Raw genomic sequence first — 16,575 nt, 5'->3', positions numbered from 1 at the left:
TGCAGTCACTACTAATCTCCGGCAGAAAACTCATGCATCTCTGTAAAATGTTCAAATAGCTACAGTCATGAAATATTCACCCATAAATTCCAAACAGAGCCAGTATATTGCAGAGGAGCAGAATACTAAGGCAGCCTCATCACCGTTAGACTGCAGGTGCCTGCAAATGCAAATCCCCATCGTCGTCACAGAGCAATAGTAAAAACAGCAGCACTGATTCTGCTAACATCAACCTTTGCCACGATGGCTTGAGAGATCCCACTATATCATGACACAAACGTTCAGCAAACTGAAGGTGTTTAGCATGGAACAACTGTTCATGATTGATGCCACTTGCTTTGGCTCATCAATTGGCTTGTCAGGCTCTTTCCCAGACACCTGCAAAACCAGCTGCCATCTTTTAGAAATCGGCTGGGTTTTAAGCAGAGTCAGAACAAATGTGCGAAGGATATATGCACATGACTCATCTAAACAGAAGCTTTTTTCAAAGCTTTTTTTTTTTTTACAGCCAGGCAATACAGCCACTGCACCCTTCACTTTTAATAAATCTTACAGTCTTACAGTAACAGCCAATTAATATGAATAAATAGTGCAGAACTTATGGTCTAAATGAATTTAAACAGTATATTTCATGCTTGATAATACAATAAACAATACAATAAATGTTTTTCAATTTATCCTAAGAAAGACTTTTTTGCATAACATTCAACATAACTTTAAAAAAAAAAAAAGGTTATAAAGCACTTTACCAATCCTACTCTCTGTCACCCACACACACACACACACACACACACACACACAAACACACACACCAAGGCACCCACTCTCTGTGTTACCTTCCTCTGACAGCTACTGTCAGGCTTCGACTCTCCAAGTCTCTGTAAAGAAGCCCTCAGAACTAATGAGAGGCCATCAGCCTGTGGGGATGAGTGCCACGTTTTGTGTGTGTGCCTGTGTGTGTCAGGTCACATGGCTCCCTTCCATAAGCGGCACCGCTACTCCACTGCCAGCTAATGAAAGTCGGCTCCTTCTCCTGTAGATGCTGAGCAGGGGTGGAGGAGTGGAGAACCCTGTGCTAAAAGAACACCCGTCACCAGCACCCATGGCCCGCCAAGCCAAAGCCCTCAGGAGCAGCCTTTGGTCTGCCATGGAGGCTGATGGGCTGGGGTGGTTGTTAGAAGAAAGCTTTGCGACAGATGTGTCATTGTGTGTTTCCAAGTACCAAACCATTAACTGGCACACTGACCTCTGTGTGTGCGTATGTGGGTGTAAAAGTCATAGTTTGCAGCTTAAAGTCACAACCTACTTTCACCATTATTTGGGCAGAGGGAGCAGTACACCACAGAATAACACTCAGCTTTGGAACAATGACCAGTGTCTCTCACTGTTCTGATAGCAGCAACTCTGTACTGGGCGTGCGGCTAAAGTTGTGAGGTCGCCCGTAGGCAGCGTGAGGCGCCCTGCTCTAGACAGCGTCAGCTGGCTGAGCTCTTTCCTCCCAGCCGCCCTTAGGCTTACGCTGCCTCTGGGTAGCTGGAAGCAGACAACCTGAATAAGACAATCTGCCCCAGAGCTCTGGACCACAGCAGCAAGACTACACAAGCAAGCTGAAGCATCCTAGAGCTGTTGATTTTGCCATCAACAGCATCAGCAGTCCGTTTATTCACATGAAGGGCTGGAGAGGGACAGGTCATTAACTCACGCTGAGGCAGTAATGACGAAGTTCTTCAACGTGACCTGGCTTGAAGGGAGACTGGCCAAACCTTCCTGCTCCTGGAGGCTGTGTGGGGCTTGTAATGGAACAGCTTGTGAAAGGTTGTTAAGGGGTGTGTGTGCGCGCACTCTCACCGTGTTCCATCTGCCTTCCAGCTGACCTTGTACCCATTCTGTTCCAACAGCCGAATGTTCCGCCTGTCCATAGACACCGGCTGAGCACCAGGGAACCCAGACCTGACAGACAAACACATATGTACACATACACACACCACAGTGAAACACTTTTCAATTTGAAAGAACAAACCACTTTCTAATCTTCCCTGAGACAATTAAAAAAAAACCAAGAAAGGTTTGCTGCATTTGTCTCTGAAGTGCAGCCTGACTCACTGTTCACACCTCAGAGCTAATCAATATGAAGTTGGAGGACGGCCCATGTGCCAAAAGGCGTTCTTACTCCACAAAGGAGGCCGTCACTTAATAAAGGCACAACTACACTTTCAGACAGTTCAGAGGACAGTTCTGTAGGCAGAACTGCAAACAGAAGTTATTTGTAGCCATATACTCTGTCAGCAGACATCACACTGATGCAAGCTTGACACCAACCCCATCGAGCAGAATTGGTTGTAGAATGTGGTATATAGCAGTGGAAATGGGCTTTCGTTTTAAAGCTCTTCCAGCCAAACACAACAGGTCATACGTCAGAACAGCGCAATATGTTTATACACAGGAAATGTTTTTCTAAATACACTGTGGTTAAAATATTGTTTTTTCTTATTTCTTCTTACTGTGTCTCCAGGGTTCTAAGTGGGGAGGGGGTAAGCAGATGGAGGCAGTGAGGCAAACATGTAAAGGTATGAACTCATCTAATGACGTGCTCGGCACCAGCTCGTTTCCGGGTTGCAGGAGTAGGAGTGCCATTTTTAAAAGGTGAAAAACGTGTCACATTCCCCGTTATAGAGGCATGAAGTCTGAATAAGTCTGAATCCTCTGGCAGCATGTGAAGGAGACAGCAGTGCTGCTTCACTTCTCCAGGGCAGGGAGGATACCTCACAACGGTCAACTGGCTCACAGTTCTCATTTGGCGTGGGGGAAAGAGCATGAAAGACCTTTCACTGTGCACAATCAGGCATGCACTTGCACACACGTGCATACTTACTTTTCCCACTCGCAGAACTCCTGACACTTCCGCTGCACCTGCCCCAGTTTGGGTTGCGTGGTCAGCTGTGTCACCCCTTTCACTGACACACCCTCCAAGAAGACGGCTCCCTGGTGCACAGAACAACACTTTAAAATAAGAGACATAACAACAAGAGACAAAATGTAGCCACATCAACAGACACAAAAGCCTCTTGAAAGCTGGAACGAGTCCAGATCCACAAGCTTGTCATATCTTCCTACACGTAGCCAACTCACTTAAACCTCCTTCCCAGAGTCAGTGCCAAGCAGAGGGAGGAAATATGACTGACATTAATAATCAGGTGGAGGTGGCCGGGGGGGGGGGGGGGGGGGGTGGAAGGAATCAAAAAGATGCCCCTGAATAGAAGCGGAAGTCCTCAAACTGCCTAACACTTGATTTGATATCCTGTGCCATCGGCGGGCTATGGGCACGATGGATGTGTGGGCCTGTAATGTCATTATAGCCGTTACAGGGGGCTTTCCACACAGGCCTAGCTAACGAGGAAAGAGGAAGCGGCCTGCAGCCACTAAGCAACAGGTACTTCTCTAACTAACGAGGTTTCAAGCTTGCTAGCTCCTAAGAATATATAAACAAAAAAGACAACAACAAAACAACAACATGTATATTGGCTGTGTGCACATGTCAAAACCACAAAGCTTGTGTCTAAAACCTTACAAATGATTTATGTTTGGTACAGAACCTTTGATTTTACAGATTTCTCCACCAACAAAGGAAAGGACAGAAATCGTGCACGCACAGCCCCGCAGCCTCATACTTGAGTGCAAACAGGAAAACACCTGCAAAACACATGTCTTCTGGAAATATATCTATAACAACAGCAACATAGCACATGGGTCAAGTGGTGATCTAACATATGCTTCGGGTGTCACAAATCGCACCCATTCATTTCAGTTCCACAGTGCTACTGTATCGGCTCCAGATGTGATCAAGGAAGGCAGGCAGGCTGGAACTGGCACTGACTGCATAGAGACAACATTTGTGTCCTGAATAATAAAAACAACAACAACAACAACAAGAGGGCCTCACCAATTTCAGTTTCTCTTTCTTCTTCTTGCCCGGATTGGAACCCGAAGAGCTGGGGCCAGACTCTTGGCCAATCACAGTACCGTCGTCATCCCCGTCGCCTTCACCATTATCTTCAAAGCACCAGTCAGGGAGCTGAGGGGCAGGAGGGGTGTCGTCGACGTCACCATAGCGACGGAAGAGCTCCTTCAGGTAGTCTCCCTTGTAGATGCCAGGTGAGCGGGCCTGGGCGAATGCCGACACTGCTGCCTCCACGCTGAACACCAGACAGAAACACACTGCACTGCTGCACGCTGGAGCACTGCAAGAGCCCACCTGCTTATCTTCTGCCAAGACACTAGTTACACACTAATAACACTACACACCATTATTAACACTGGCAATAATGAATGAAAGATCAGGACATGTAACACAAAAACATGACCAGGACCAACAACTAAATAATTAAAGGTGATTCTGCCACCCACACAGAGTTCTGTGGTGGTAGCAGATCAGCAATAAACACCTGATTGTGCTTTAACCAGCTCTGCAAGGTGCAAGTGTGTAAATGTACGTGTGTGTGTGTGTGTATGTATATTTACATATATGAGCAAATATATTACAATTAATAATGGGATTATGAAAAGGATAACCTTAATAATTTTAGTTGGTAGTGTTTTAGTGCAAAAGGAGAGTGAAGTTTGACATTTCCTTTTCTTCTTCTTTTGATATATATATTAATTACACACACAGCCTAGTCCAATATGGCTTTTTAAAAATAATACTAACATCTCTCCTGTGTAAAATAAGAGGCTTTACAGTATGATTACCAGGGACTGCCTGACAGTGACCTTACCAGAGCCCATCTGTGACTGACTCAGAGCCTACAGACATATCAGCTATTCTATGATGTAGAAATCAGCCTCTTTCTGCAAAGACCATTGACAATTTTCCCGTTATATTTCTCTCCCTTCACAGAGCAAAGTTACCTTAAGAATAATTTTACCAGGAATCATGGGATTTTTATGACACCACACCTACAGAACCACAGCGTAATATGTAGTAGAGGCCGTCACATCGCCCAATGATTTTTAGTAAGACTTCACAGGGCTGAGTTCCCATTTTGCCCCACGGGTGACAACTTTGCAGTGCAACACCTCTCCCGAGCACAGAGAAGGTCTGGACACCAGGTCATGGCATGAAGACTTTAGCATTTCTATTCTTGGGCTGTTCATTTCCAGACCGTCTGAGAGGTTGGTGGATGACGCAAGCAAACACAGACACAAGTAGAAAGTTGTATGCACGCACACCCGCCACCCCTCACCTCCAGTCCATTCTCTCCACCAGGAAGGCACAGATCAAAAAGCCTGTCCGGTTGAAGCCGTGGGTACAGTGGACACCTGTGGGGAGAGACAGCATGAACAAGCTCTGTCCATCTTATTCAGTTGCCTGCCCCTTCCATCTCTCAACCAGCCATCTGTGTTTTACAACGGGATTGGTCGCTCCCATTCCCCCCCCCCCCCCCCCCTCAGTCTCAGTCACTGTCTTATTAGATGCATGCAAGATGTCTGCAATTGTTGCTCCTGTGTAATCATGAGATTGATGAGGCATCGTCCTGATCATGCTTCAGGTCAGGAGATCTCATGGGTACTCAGTCAGTGGGAAGGGAGTGGAGTGTCACTAAGCCCCACCCTCCTTCTCGTGTCGTCCCGTCATTGCTCTCTAATCTTCCAAATCCATGAATCCTTGCCTTCTCTCCTCTTCCCCGCTCATTCAATCAGTTCCTAACTGCTCCACTCAACCACCTTTCTGCTCACACTCGCCAACATGACCTATTGTTTTCTCTCTCCATGCTTGTCTCGTAGTGATGAATGCCTGCTAGCCATCCATGCTCAGACCCCCACCCGCCTCAGCCTGATGAGTTGATGAGTTTGTACCTTCTGAAGAACAGGGGAAAACAAACCCACTCTTGACTCTTTATTAGCCCACTGTGCGGAAGCTGACCAAAACAAAGCTCCGATTTGGAACCGGCTGTCCTCCATCACTGTTCTCCTTCAGTTGTACAAATACAGCACCATCTGATCCTTTTAATATTTATAACTTTTACTTATCAGAGAATATTAAAAACAGAAAAGGTGAGAAATCAAAATGTGTAAGAAACTAAAAGGACTTTGGAGAAAAAATGGCTTTAGAAAATAATTTGCCATTTAATTATGAAAGAGAGGAGAGAAAGGTCAGGTTCATATTTTGAACATCATAAATTGAATGGAAACAGACTTAACAAGGTAATTTTGTGCTGTGTCCATATTTTTAACTCATAATTAAACAAACAAAAACAAGTAACCCTAGCCTTCTTATTTAAGATTAATGAATGCACAGTCACAATAATGCAAGCCCTGAAAGCAAGATCGGATACATAATTTTCATACTGTAAAACCATTAGGACTCATATGACAAAATAAAAGCTTGCAACCTTCACAACCTATAGAGGACCCTTAAAATAGCAGTTTAATACAAGCCACAGCATCTCTCAGCATCTGCCTTCATCACAGGGTCCTCTGTGCTTACACACACGTCCACTCTCCCAGCAACACCACTTGGTGATCACTCGTAGAGATGCCATCCTTGTTAGAGATGCTCGCACTTTGCAGACAACATACATGTCTCTTTCTTATCTTCAGAAATGATGATAAGCTGCTTCGGCCCTCCTCATGCCCCTCTTTCTCCCCACCCAACTGCCCCCCAGTCCCTAGAGGGGTCGTTTCCACAGCAGCACCAATAACCAGTCTCTGCAGCGATAACAATAAAATTCATATATTCCACCCCTGAGGCCTCCACTATGCTGTGTACAGTTCAGCGCTGGGAGGTGGAATTGGGTGGCATGGGTGGCTGAACAGGCTACATCACTATTGGATGAGTTGGAGCAAAAGAGTGCCTCCTCCAGGGCAGTGGAGAGAATGACACATACCAGGGGCACACAAAACAACCAAAGGACAGTCAGGTGAGGACAAGCAATGCATGATCTGCTTTAAGAAATCACCATGCTGGCAGCAATCCAGAGGCAGTAATAGTTCTAGGAGACAATGAAGAAAAAAACTAAAAACTCTCTACAGAGAAGCAGCTACATTTAGCACCTATATTTTACAAGTCCATTACAGCTAGCATTGCACATCAAGGAGTTCAGCATACACACTAATGATTGTAATTAGGAGAAGTTGTTTATTTCTACACACAGGCACAGCACACTCTGTGAACACCTGTGTTGTGTGAATCATCAGACTGCATACAGGACACAATTTTAAGAGCTGATCTTGGGCAGCAAAAAAAAGAAAAAAAAAAGAAAGACAGAAAATATGAAGAGATTCTTGTTCGCATATGGTTTTTTGATCCATAGAGCTCAATTCTGCAGCCTGAGTACTGTTGACACACACAGCTCCACTGTTTTCCCATAAAAGAGCCAAAAATTACAACATAAATGGTACTTTAAACATACAATCTGGCAAAAAAGAAAACATTCCCCACAGGCACTACATTAATACAATGAGGCACCTGCAGTGTGAAATACAGATGGAGTCTTTTAAAATAGCCACCTGGTATTTTATTCACCTCCTTCACCCATTATAAAAATGCCAGGAGAAATTCTGCCATGCATCTAGAAAGTTCTTTAACATGTCAGCTGGGGGCTGAATCTAAGATTAGAATGCGTCAGGGAAGCAGAGTATGCCTAAAGCATCATATACTGCATCACTGTGCACTTGCTACCGGTTTTATCCAAAATGCTTGATGAAAAGCAGAGGTAAAAAAAATAAATTCTTCAAACCAAAAAAAAATGTAATTTAATTGTGGACCAAGGTCAAGGGACAAGCGTAAAACACCTAAAGAGTCCCTGCACATCATAATATTCCTTCACAAAATTCTATAACTTCCAACACTGGAATCATCAGTTTACCACTGAGCACGATTTTCTCCACACATCATTTTAACAGTACAATGACGCCCCCTACTGGACGAGAGGAGGGTTTTGTTTTCTTTCCCCACTTGAAATACACCTATTTCACTGTAGGCTACCTCTTTAAAATGCTGAAAAGACTCAATGCACTAAAAATAAAATAAAAGTGGCAAAAGCAGAATTCCTCATCACCAAGGATAAAGGATAAAGCTCCCCATAACTAGAAAGATTAATTTTACAGACAACTTTTTAAAAAGTGTAAAAAGTAATTATACCAATAATTTATTTTTAATTAAACCATTCATTTAATCAATCATTCATTTAGGCTCAATCTTTTTTCATGCCTCAAAGAAAAAAACGTGCAAAGTCAGAACCATCAAGTTTTTTTTATCTAAGTAGCACATCATCTGACGCATGCACAGAACAGTCAAGAATTCAACAAAGGAGACTTCCACAGAAATGTATATGCTGCTAAAAATCTATTTAAGAGCCTTGATAAAAGAGCCTTGTTTTATAAGAACCACAAAGACAAATAACCTGTAATGCCAGTGCAATTCACATTTGTCTACATATTCACACTTGGCAAAAATGAACACACTATTCCCAGTTCATGGTTAATTAAAGACTGCAAAATTCTGACTGTGATTAATCATTTGTTATTCTAAACTGCTAAAATAACATTAAACAATTTGATATTACAATGACGAGTAAATAAAAAGGTATCCCTCTCACGATAATCAACAGAAACTGATAATAGAAATTGTTTTGCAATTGCTTAAAAACACACAATTCTGTATTTATGAAAGTTTAAGTAAAGGCCTTAAACTTACCTATGAGTTCAGTGGGATTTTTTTGCATGAAGTTTTCACATAATCTGATGAACATCTCTGTAGCTTCTGTGGTGGGACATTCCCCATGACTGTATAGGAAGAAAATTACATTACCCTGCATAACAACAAAAAATACTCCCATTCAAAGGGACTCAGAATGTCAAAAGTATGGAGAGAAAGAAAAAATACTAATTCATGACACCAGAGACATACCCTTTACACTGAAGTTTCACGTATTTGATGCCTTCTTTTTCAATCTCTGCTCGATCATAAAAGCGGGTGGTGTTGGTTAGATCAACCAGCAAGCCCATTTTCACCTGAAGACAAAAAATGGAAATGCACATACATGCATTACATATCAATTTTGTAACGGTATCTCATTCATTCACAATATACCTAATAGTCTTACAATTGGCAATGACAAATCCAGGGGTACAACAGAACATGGAAACACATACTGCAAGGAAAGTTCCAGCATACCTTCAGACTTTTTAGGTAATTGGACAGCATACTTGGATGGAACCGATTCTCCTCTGGAACTGTGCCGTCATATCTGGGCCCCAGCATGGTTTTCATCGGTAAAAATTTACCTACATAATAATTGAGTTGGAGGAGACAGAATGAAGTTTGTAATATACTCTTTAAATTATGGCATTAACAACACAAAAAGTCATGACAAAAATAGAGTCAACCAATGCCATTAAAAAACGTGAAAGCTATCTGAAGCAACTGTCCAGACGGGTCAAATGACGTTTTGACGTTGAACTGTTTGCTAACCTAATCTGGTGCGCACTAATCCAAAGCATTTCAGCAAACACGTCTTGTATTCAGTTGACTGCTTTGTCTTTTGATGCCACGATTCTAATGGCAAAATCTTAATTATACTGAATATGAATAACACAGTTGCTGTTTGTTTTTACACGTAGTGCAATACAGCTACATTTAGATAAAAACACAGCTAGCAAATTGGCTTGAAAAACATTTGCATTAACCAGTTGGAGCAGCTAATTTAGATGGCTAAGATAGCCAGCCTAATACGTTGAAACTTGCTAGCTAGCTGTTTTGCTAGCCAGCTAACACGCTATCTACCACGGTGCAATGGTCGCAGCTTTGGTAGATTTTGTTTAATAGTAAGCGTAAGAAAGACGTGCTGCTTTTACAGAACATCCTTTACCTAATTGTAATCTACAACAGTAAACTAGCTAGCTAACTTTACTAATTATCTACAACATTACGATAGTATTCTAGCGCTGCAAATCTATTAACGTCAGCTAGCTGGGCATCTAAACCAACGTAGCTACCAATATTAGCTTACTCGGTAGCTGGCTAGCGAGCTCAGATGTTAACATTTGCTTAAAGTAATTTAACGGTTGCTCACCAGCTACAGGTTGGCCTCTTCTAGGGCAATTTAGCCATCGAGGAGGTGGTCCCGTATGTGACATGGTCTCCGACAGATGTTCTGGAGCGGTGTCGCAAATCAGTTACGTTAACTGGGTATATTCCTTTGAAACTGTAGGTTAGCTAGGTTAGCCAACTAGGCTAACGGAACATCGGTGAGACTCCGGAGATCAGCCCTCGAGCGCGGTCCTCTGGTCCCCTCGTGATCCGCTGCCTCGGCCTCCAAATAATAACTAGCAGTATTAGCAACTAGCCTCTTGCCAACAGCCTTGTTTATTAAAATATCGTGTCCAGTTTGCTTTCTCATCAAAATGTTCGCACTTCTAGTATAAATTAAAAGGAGCAAATTCCACGAAGAGCCCACTCACAGACCCACCATCTATACTACAAAGTAGTGATACAAAGCTCGAAAGATCGTTTCGAAACTGTGTCGAAACATCCGATGATCCGAAACATTAGTATGTCGATACGCTGTTTCAAAGCCTCCATCGAAATGGAACGGTCACGTGTGCGTTTGACGCACCACTGTTCTGTATTTGTTATGGTAAAGCAAGAAGTAACCAAATTTTAGATAATCCTGGTTTACAATAAAACTTTATTCGTTTACTGTATAATTTGGATGGGTAATGGATCGTTCAGGAGCACAAGCGATAAATAATGACGATGACAAAAAGTTCGCCTCAAAGGTTTTCTGAAGGAATCGACGCATAATTAAAGACCAACAACAAACCATTGGCAGTGGGAGTGATTAATTTCTAAGATGACGTCCTTTGATTTATAAGGGAACCAGTAGAGGGTGCTCAATGAGAGAATAAAGAGGCCTGTGTGAAATCTTCGAGGAAAGTCTATTGGCCTGCTTAAAAACAAAGCAACCGAACGAACAAATAGATTTAAAAAGCTTTAGAAGTTAAAAGGTCATAACTGCTGCTCTTTGTTTAAGACAGATATATGTGAACATTTGCCACAGACCGCAAATTAATTTTAATGGGGTTTTTTTTTTTGGTTTACTAATTTTATATTTGTCTAACTGAAGAATATACCATTGTGATGGTTGTTAGTGTTCTTTAGCATTGATCAAGAAATATACCAAGGCATAGTGAAGTTAGCACTCACACCCAGGGAGCATGTGTTTATCCAGCACAAACCATCCCCAAAGAAGGCACTTCATAAATACATTTTAAAGGTCCTGCATGAGTGTTGTCACCCTTCACTGGTCATCAGAAACAAACAAGACTTACTTTATTGGCCACAAAAAGAGGCAATACTCCATTTACATTTCTGCCCAGTTACAGTTACAATTCTTGCATTATCCCTGATCCAGTGCAGTAAAGGTCACGCCTACATTTACATTTATGGCATTTAGCTGACACTTTTATTCAAAGTGACTTACAATTATGACTGAATACAACTTGAGCAATTTAGGATTAAGGGCATTGCTCAGAGGCCCAGGAGCTTGCACAGGGGCCTACCTTACCAGAGTGTACTTGCTTGTAAGACCCTCTTACACACAAAGCCAGAGCATTAACTTTTCAAAATCCTTAAAACAGATCATTATGAACACAAATAAAGTGAAATACATGTGTAAAATAATATATGAATGAAATATAAAAGTATCACTACCACACCATCCAATAAAATAAAAGCTATAAGGCAAAGAGTAACTGCATATGGCATAATATTGAACTTCTATATGAGTAATAATTTCAAATATTGAACTGTGTCAATCAGAAATGTCATTAACCTATTAGCCCATTAATAAATTTTCTATATGACAATTTCATATAAACACTAGAAAACTAAATTATGGGTAAAAAAAAAACAAAACAAAAACTTGAGGACAATTTTCTAGAGATTTTGTAATCTAGAATGTGTAGACCTCATTTTCAACATGTATTGGGCAAGCACTCTAATGTTACTCATTAACACTGAATATCACCTTCTGTGTTTAATCCAAAGGAATAAAATATATATTTTACTGCAATGTATTGTCTGAGAATGGTGGTGTTTGAGGACAGGTGGCAATGAATGTCACCAGTCACAGTAAGATGGTGCTGGAGGTCGTGTGATAGGAGTTTCCCCCAGCAACACAGCACTAGTTGTTGCTTGGCAGATTTGCTGTAGCTTATCCAACCAGGCACCCTGAGCAGAAGAGTGCAAGTGCAACCAGCCAGCCTCCTCGAAGATCAGTATAGGAACAGAATGCAAATGTATCATTTTAGAAAGATGAAATACTAATGTGCTATTTTACCTCCTTGGGTGGTGGTGAGGAGGAACATTTAATGTTGTGTATTTTGTGGCTTACCCTTATGATCCGCCACTAAGTCTGACTCTAGTTTAAATAAGGGGAAATATAAAGAATAAATAATGTTTAAAAATTAAAACAAATAATAAATAACTTTTTAAAGAATAAATAACAAGTCCTAATAAGGCCGAATCAATACCCTGCATTTAGAACTCCATCAGCTTCCCATAAACAACCCAAGAAGTACATTGCTGTAAAGAAGTCTTTTAAAAAGTACATACATTTGAAAGAATTAGAAAATTAGAATAAAAGTCTGCCACCGGTTCCTTCCAAGAAAACCATCTTTTATTTACGTTAACAACGATAAGTCTATGTGAAGCATCTCAATCAGAAAGTAAGTGTATGTGTATTCCAGATGTTACGCTCTCCCTGCTAAGGAACTTCAGGGAGAAATGAGAAATTAAGCAAAGCACAATTGTTAGCAAAATGTTACAATGGTTTGAATTTTGTTGCAAGGTAAAACGTTTTGTAACGCGGTCAATAAAACAAAAGATTGAATAAAGACGTTAGGGTCACAAGTCCGTCTGTAGGCAAAACTTCGATTACGTAATGCACCGGATGGAATGGTCAATTTTGGAAATTCCACTCGTGCATCCTTTGTGACGTGGTTTCGATTATGGGAGGAGCGCCACGCTTTGTTGAACTTGACTGGCTTGAATTAACCCAGAGGCGTGCGTACTGGTAATTTTAAAGTGCTCTGGTCAACAAGTTTTATTTTTGCTAACTGAAAGTATTTTCTCGCGCAGCTATTGAGAAGAAAATGCATTAGTACTATTGTATATGAAAAGTGCAAGACATAAATAGTCTGTCGAGTTAAGGTACACGTTAAGTAGCTAGCTTCAATTTTCAGGCGTTAATGAAACTTTCCTTCGATACTGATAGCTATTTAGCTACCTTTTTTTACTTATAGCTTTTTATTTGATCTGTTTTGAGAAACAAAGGACTTTGTTATTCCCTCTTGTTTTCCTTTGTTCTCCGGTGGGCGTGTTTGTCTGTGGTTCGACGACCAGGAAGTTGCGAGCATCTGCGCCATTTCAGAAGACGGACCTAGCTGCGCCATCTCGACGGAAACTTTTGTGTTATTCTTGCCTCTCGTCGGTTTCAGTAACAACGGAATCGGCAGTTATTGCTAAAGATTTCGACAGAGTTATTCTTGCCTTCAAGAAAAACAGCCCAGCATTTCGGGAACTCCTAAATGCGTTTTTTCGTCGCCAGGAATACTATTAGCCAGCTGGCTAACTATAGTGTAGCAACAAAACTTGCTAGCTAGCTAGCCCCTTTAATTTGGAGTTGTTCATCAGTGTAGCTAACCGTTGAGTTGGCTAGTCATTTAGATATCAATATTTAATTCTGGCCTTCAATGTATCCACCCATACCACCGTACGGTGGCTTTGGTATCATGCTGGGCGAAACACTCGGTCATCATATCGAATCAAGTCTCGACAACGTCGAGAACAACAAACCATCGATTCTGGCTTCTCCCCGCGTCGGAAGCAACCTTAACAAATCAAGACAAGCTCTGTTCAAAAAAGGAGGTCGCAGAGTTCGCATGACGACAGGTCTCCAAGGCAAACATCAAGCCCAAGTTCACCAGAAACAGTCGCTGCTGAGAAACAATCCCGCGCGTTTGGCGGACATCAACAACAACAACAACACCGCCTTTAAAGCCAGGTCCAAATCTCCCGCAACGACGAATGCGGAGCTTCCGTCCAACCGCACCGCAGGGAGTACGGCAGTACATTTAAAAACAGGGTCCAAAAAAGAGGTGAATAAAGCTGCGCACCGTCTAATCTTTTATCCTAGCAGTCGTTTCAGTTACTCTAAGGTCATGGTGTTCTTGCGTTGAAATTATTTTGCAGAAGAAAATTGGTCAACGAACCAGTTCATGAACTGGCAACGTAATGGCCAGATGTACTTTTATGGTTGTCATAGATGTGTAACCTATTTTCATAGGTGTTTATCGTGGTTCGTTGTTGATTTGCAGCCAAATAAGGCATTATAACAGGCTACCCAAGCCTTTGTTGTTGTGTAAGTAGAAGCTTGTCGCCTGTATTGGACTACTTGGTTCCGCGTCCTGTATAAGCGGGACAACCGTGGAAAAATCGACGTCATCAACTTCCGTAATCAGGGTCATGTGCAGAACGGTGTTGGGTTGTACGACGCTTGACGAACATACGTTTCCGCCCTCGGTTAATATAATTCATTTATAATATGCTTGTTTATATTCAACCCGACCGTGACGGTGCATAGGGGACTGGACCTACGTGCAAGTCCTTTTTGGTGTGCATTTAAAAAAGTGCAGTTAGACTTATCAGTTTAGAACCAATTTGTTTTTCTTATCTGCTTTGTGATTCTCACGTTCTGGTTCATTCCTTTGTCCTCAGCTGCTGAAATCCAAAACAGGAAGAGTGGAAAGAGGAAGCCTGTCGAATGGGCAGTCTGTCCATGGTCTGCACAAACACGAGCAGCATGCTCCTAACCTGAAAGCGCGCGTCCAGAAGAGCAGACCCACCAACGTGCCCGTGGTTGACCCATCAGCGAGTTGCTGTGAGAGCGACAGCACCAGCGAGAAAGGTCACGGGAGCCCCCTGTCACTCCTCCCATCCACCCGCAGGGAAGGGAAGAGGCCCCTGAGCTCGGCGGACACTCCCGGCAAAGCCGGCTTGTGTCTGACCGATTCTTCAACCGAAGAGAGTATCAGAGATGGGGAGAAGACATATGCTGGAGCCAAGTTCAGTGAGCCACCGTCTCCGAGTGTGCTGCCCAAACCGCCCAGTCACTGGGTGGGCGAGAGCGGGCCCAAGCATTCCGACAGCAACAGGGAGCAGATGTCCGTGCACCTAAAAACACTGCTCAAGGTCCAAGCCAAGCAATAACCTTTGAGTAGGAAAAAAATCCTCATCTGAACTCTAAACTGACGCCTGCACACCTTAATAATAAATTGGCATTGGACAGTAAAGGAATGGAAACATAGTTTGTTGCAACAGGAAGTATTGAGTTTTTACCGTAATGTAAAAAAAATGTCTTGCTTTTGTGTTGATGAAGCGGCCTTGTGTTGTTTTTTTTGTTTTTGTTTTTTTAAACAAACTTGTGTAAATACTGTAAGACATGTAATATATGTGTATATTTTTTTGATGTTATTTTAACATAAGAGTAAATTTAGTTTTGTTACTGAGGCTTATTAGTCATTTGATGACAGTCATCATGGTACATCATGATCTGGTGGTATGCTTTTTTAAAGTGTACTGATAAGCTACAGGAGCCATTTGGGACACTGCATTTAAGAGGTCTGCTTACAATTTTGCACAAGACTGAAAAACCAACACGGGTCCCATGGAGGTGTGAGAAATGACAAGAGTGTGGTGATGTACGGTTCCGTGAACCCACCCACACGTCTTATGGCTGCTATGCTCAAGGGCCCCGTGCAGAGAGCCCGTGTGAGTCTACGACGGGTCTGCCCTGGCCAGTGAGGTGTGGCGATCAACTGAGGAAATGTGAAAGTCCAAACGAAAGGACTCTGGTTTCATATGAGGTACACTGCCTACAACCGAAACTAAATGGACAAATAGCAAACATGCAGTCCTGAAAAACTCATGGTTCTTTTCCTCATCTGCAAGCACTGATCTATTTTGTCTTGGGTAAGGGCACTTTTTATTGTTATTTTTATGCTCTTTTCCATAGCCAGTGCAGTCCTTATCCTGGTTTCTTCAAACGAATGTTGTCATATTGAGCATGGTGTTTACTGAGGGAGAGCGGTTTGATGTCATGAAGTGTTTACTGCGGGAGAGAAGGGTTGGGCGTCCTGATGTGTTTTCCTGTCTGTAAGAAAGCCAGGCAACTACCAGCATCTTTTTTTCCTCTTCATTTTTGTCACACAGCTTAAGACATTTTTGCATTACCCAAACCCAACACTTTTTTTGTTGCAACAATAATTGTTTTCAGACTTTTGACTGCAGTATGTTTTAACCTAAAAAAACAAATTTGCATTCCCATTTATCTAATTGGTTAAGGAAACATTCTGATTTGTTTCATTTTTTAAAACTGAAAATAAGTAAATAAAGAATTTGGCCACCCCCTTATGTCAGAATTGTTTGGCTTTTTTTTTTTTTTTTTTTTTTACAATTTTTCTTGTTGGCTCTTCCTACTATCAAATACCTATATGTGCTCTGCTAAGACAGGA

At 42.1% G+C, this 16,575-nt stretch overlaps 2 protein-coding genes across 7 annotated transcripts in view; one reads left to right on the top strand and one right to left on the bottom strand.

The window, feature by feature from the left end:
* Nucleotides 1–10,789, bottom strand: part of rngtt (RNA guanylyltransferase and 5'-phosphatase) — a 76,251-nt gene extending 65,462 nt beyond the window's left edge. For 2 of the 6 annotated variants that reach the window (XM_081695551.1, XM_081695550.1), the window contains exons 1-8: nt 10,074–10,786; nt 9,176–9,285; nt 8,909–9,012; nt 8,696–8,784; nt 5,241–5,316; nt 3,941–4,274; nt 2,873–2,982; nt 1,849–1,950 (exon numbers count right to left, since the gene is read on the bottom strand). In XM_081695551.1, the coding sequence (XP_081551677.1) occupies nt 1,849–1,950; nt 2,873–2,982; nt 3,941–4,274; nt 5,241–5,316; nt 8,696–8,784; nt 8,909–9,012; nt 9,176–9,285; nt 10,074–10,137 (989 nt within the window). In that variant the 5' untranslated portion in view covers nt 10,138–10,786. Of the gene's footprint in view, nt 1–1,848; nt 1,951–2,872; nt 2,983–3,940; nt 4,275–5,240; nt 5,317–8,695; nt 8,785–8,908; nt 9,013–9,175; nt 9,286–10,073 lie in introns of all 6 variants that reach the window. The other 4 variants (XM_081695553.1, XM_081695554.1, XM_081695552.1 and 1 more) reach the window with 4 other exon arrangements.
* Nucleotides 10,790–13,051: 2,262 nt separating this feature from the next.
* Nucleotides 13,052–16,474, top strand: pnrc1 (proline-rich nuclear receptor coactivator 1). Its single transcript, XM_027029936.3, has 2 exons — nt 13,052–14,160; nt 14,780–16,474. Exons 1-2 carry the CDS (start codon nt 13,756–13,758, stop codon nt 15,269–15,271), a joined length of 897 nt encoding a protein of 298 aa, XP_026885737.2. The 5' UTR covers nt 13,052–13,755; the 3' UTR covers nt 15,272–16,474.
* Nucleotides 16,475–16,575: the final 101 nt, after the last annotated feature.

The sequence above is a fragment of the Electrophorus electricus genome, chromosome 2, assembly GCF_041902795.1.
Source record: "Electrophorus electricus isolate QZ-2024a chromosome 2, ASM4190279v1, whole genome shotgun sequence".
NCBI lineage: Eukaryota > Metazoa > Chordata > Actinopteri > Gymnotiformes > Gymnotidae > Electrophorus > Electrophorus electricus.
Note: the sequence above shows the minus strand (reverse complement) of the source record. Positions and strands in the feature narration are given on the sequence as shown.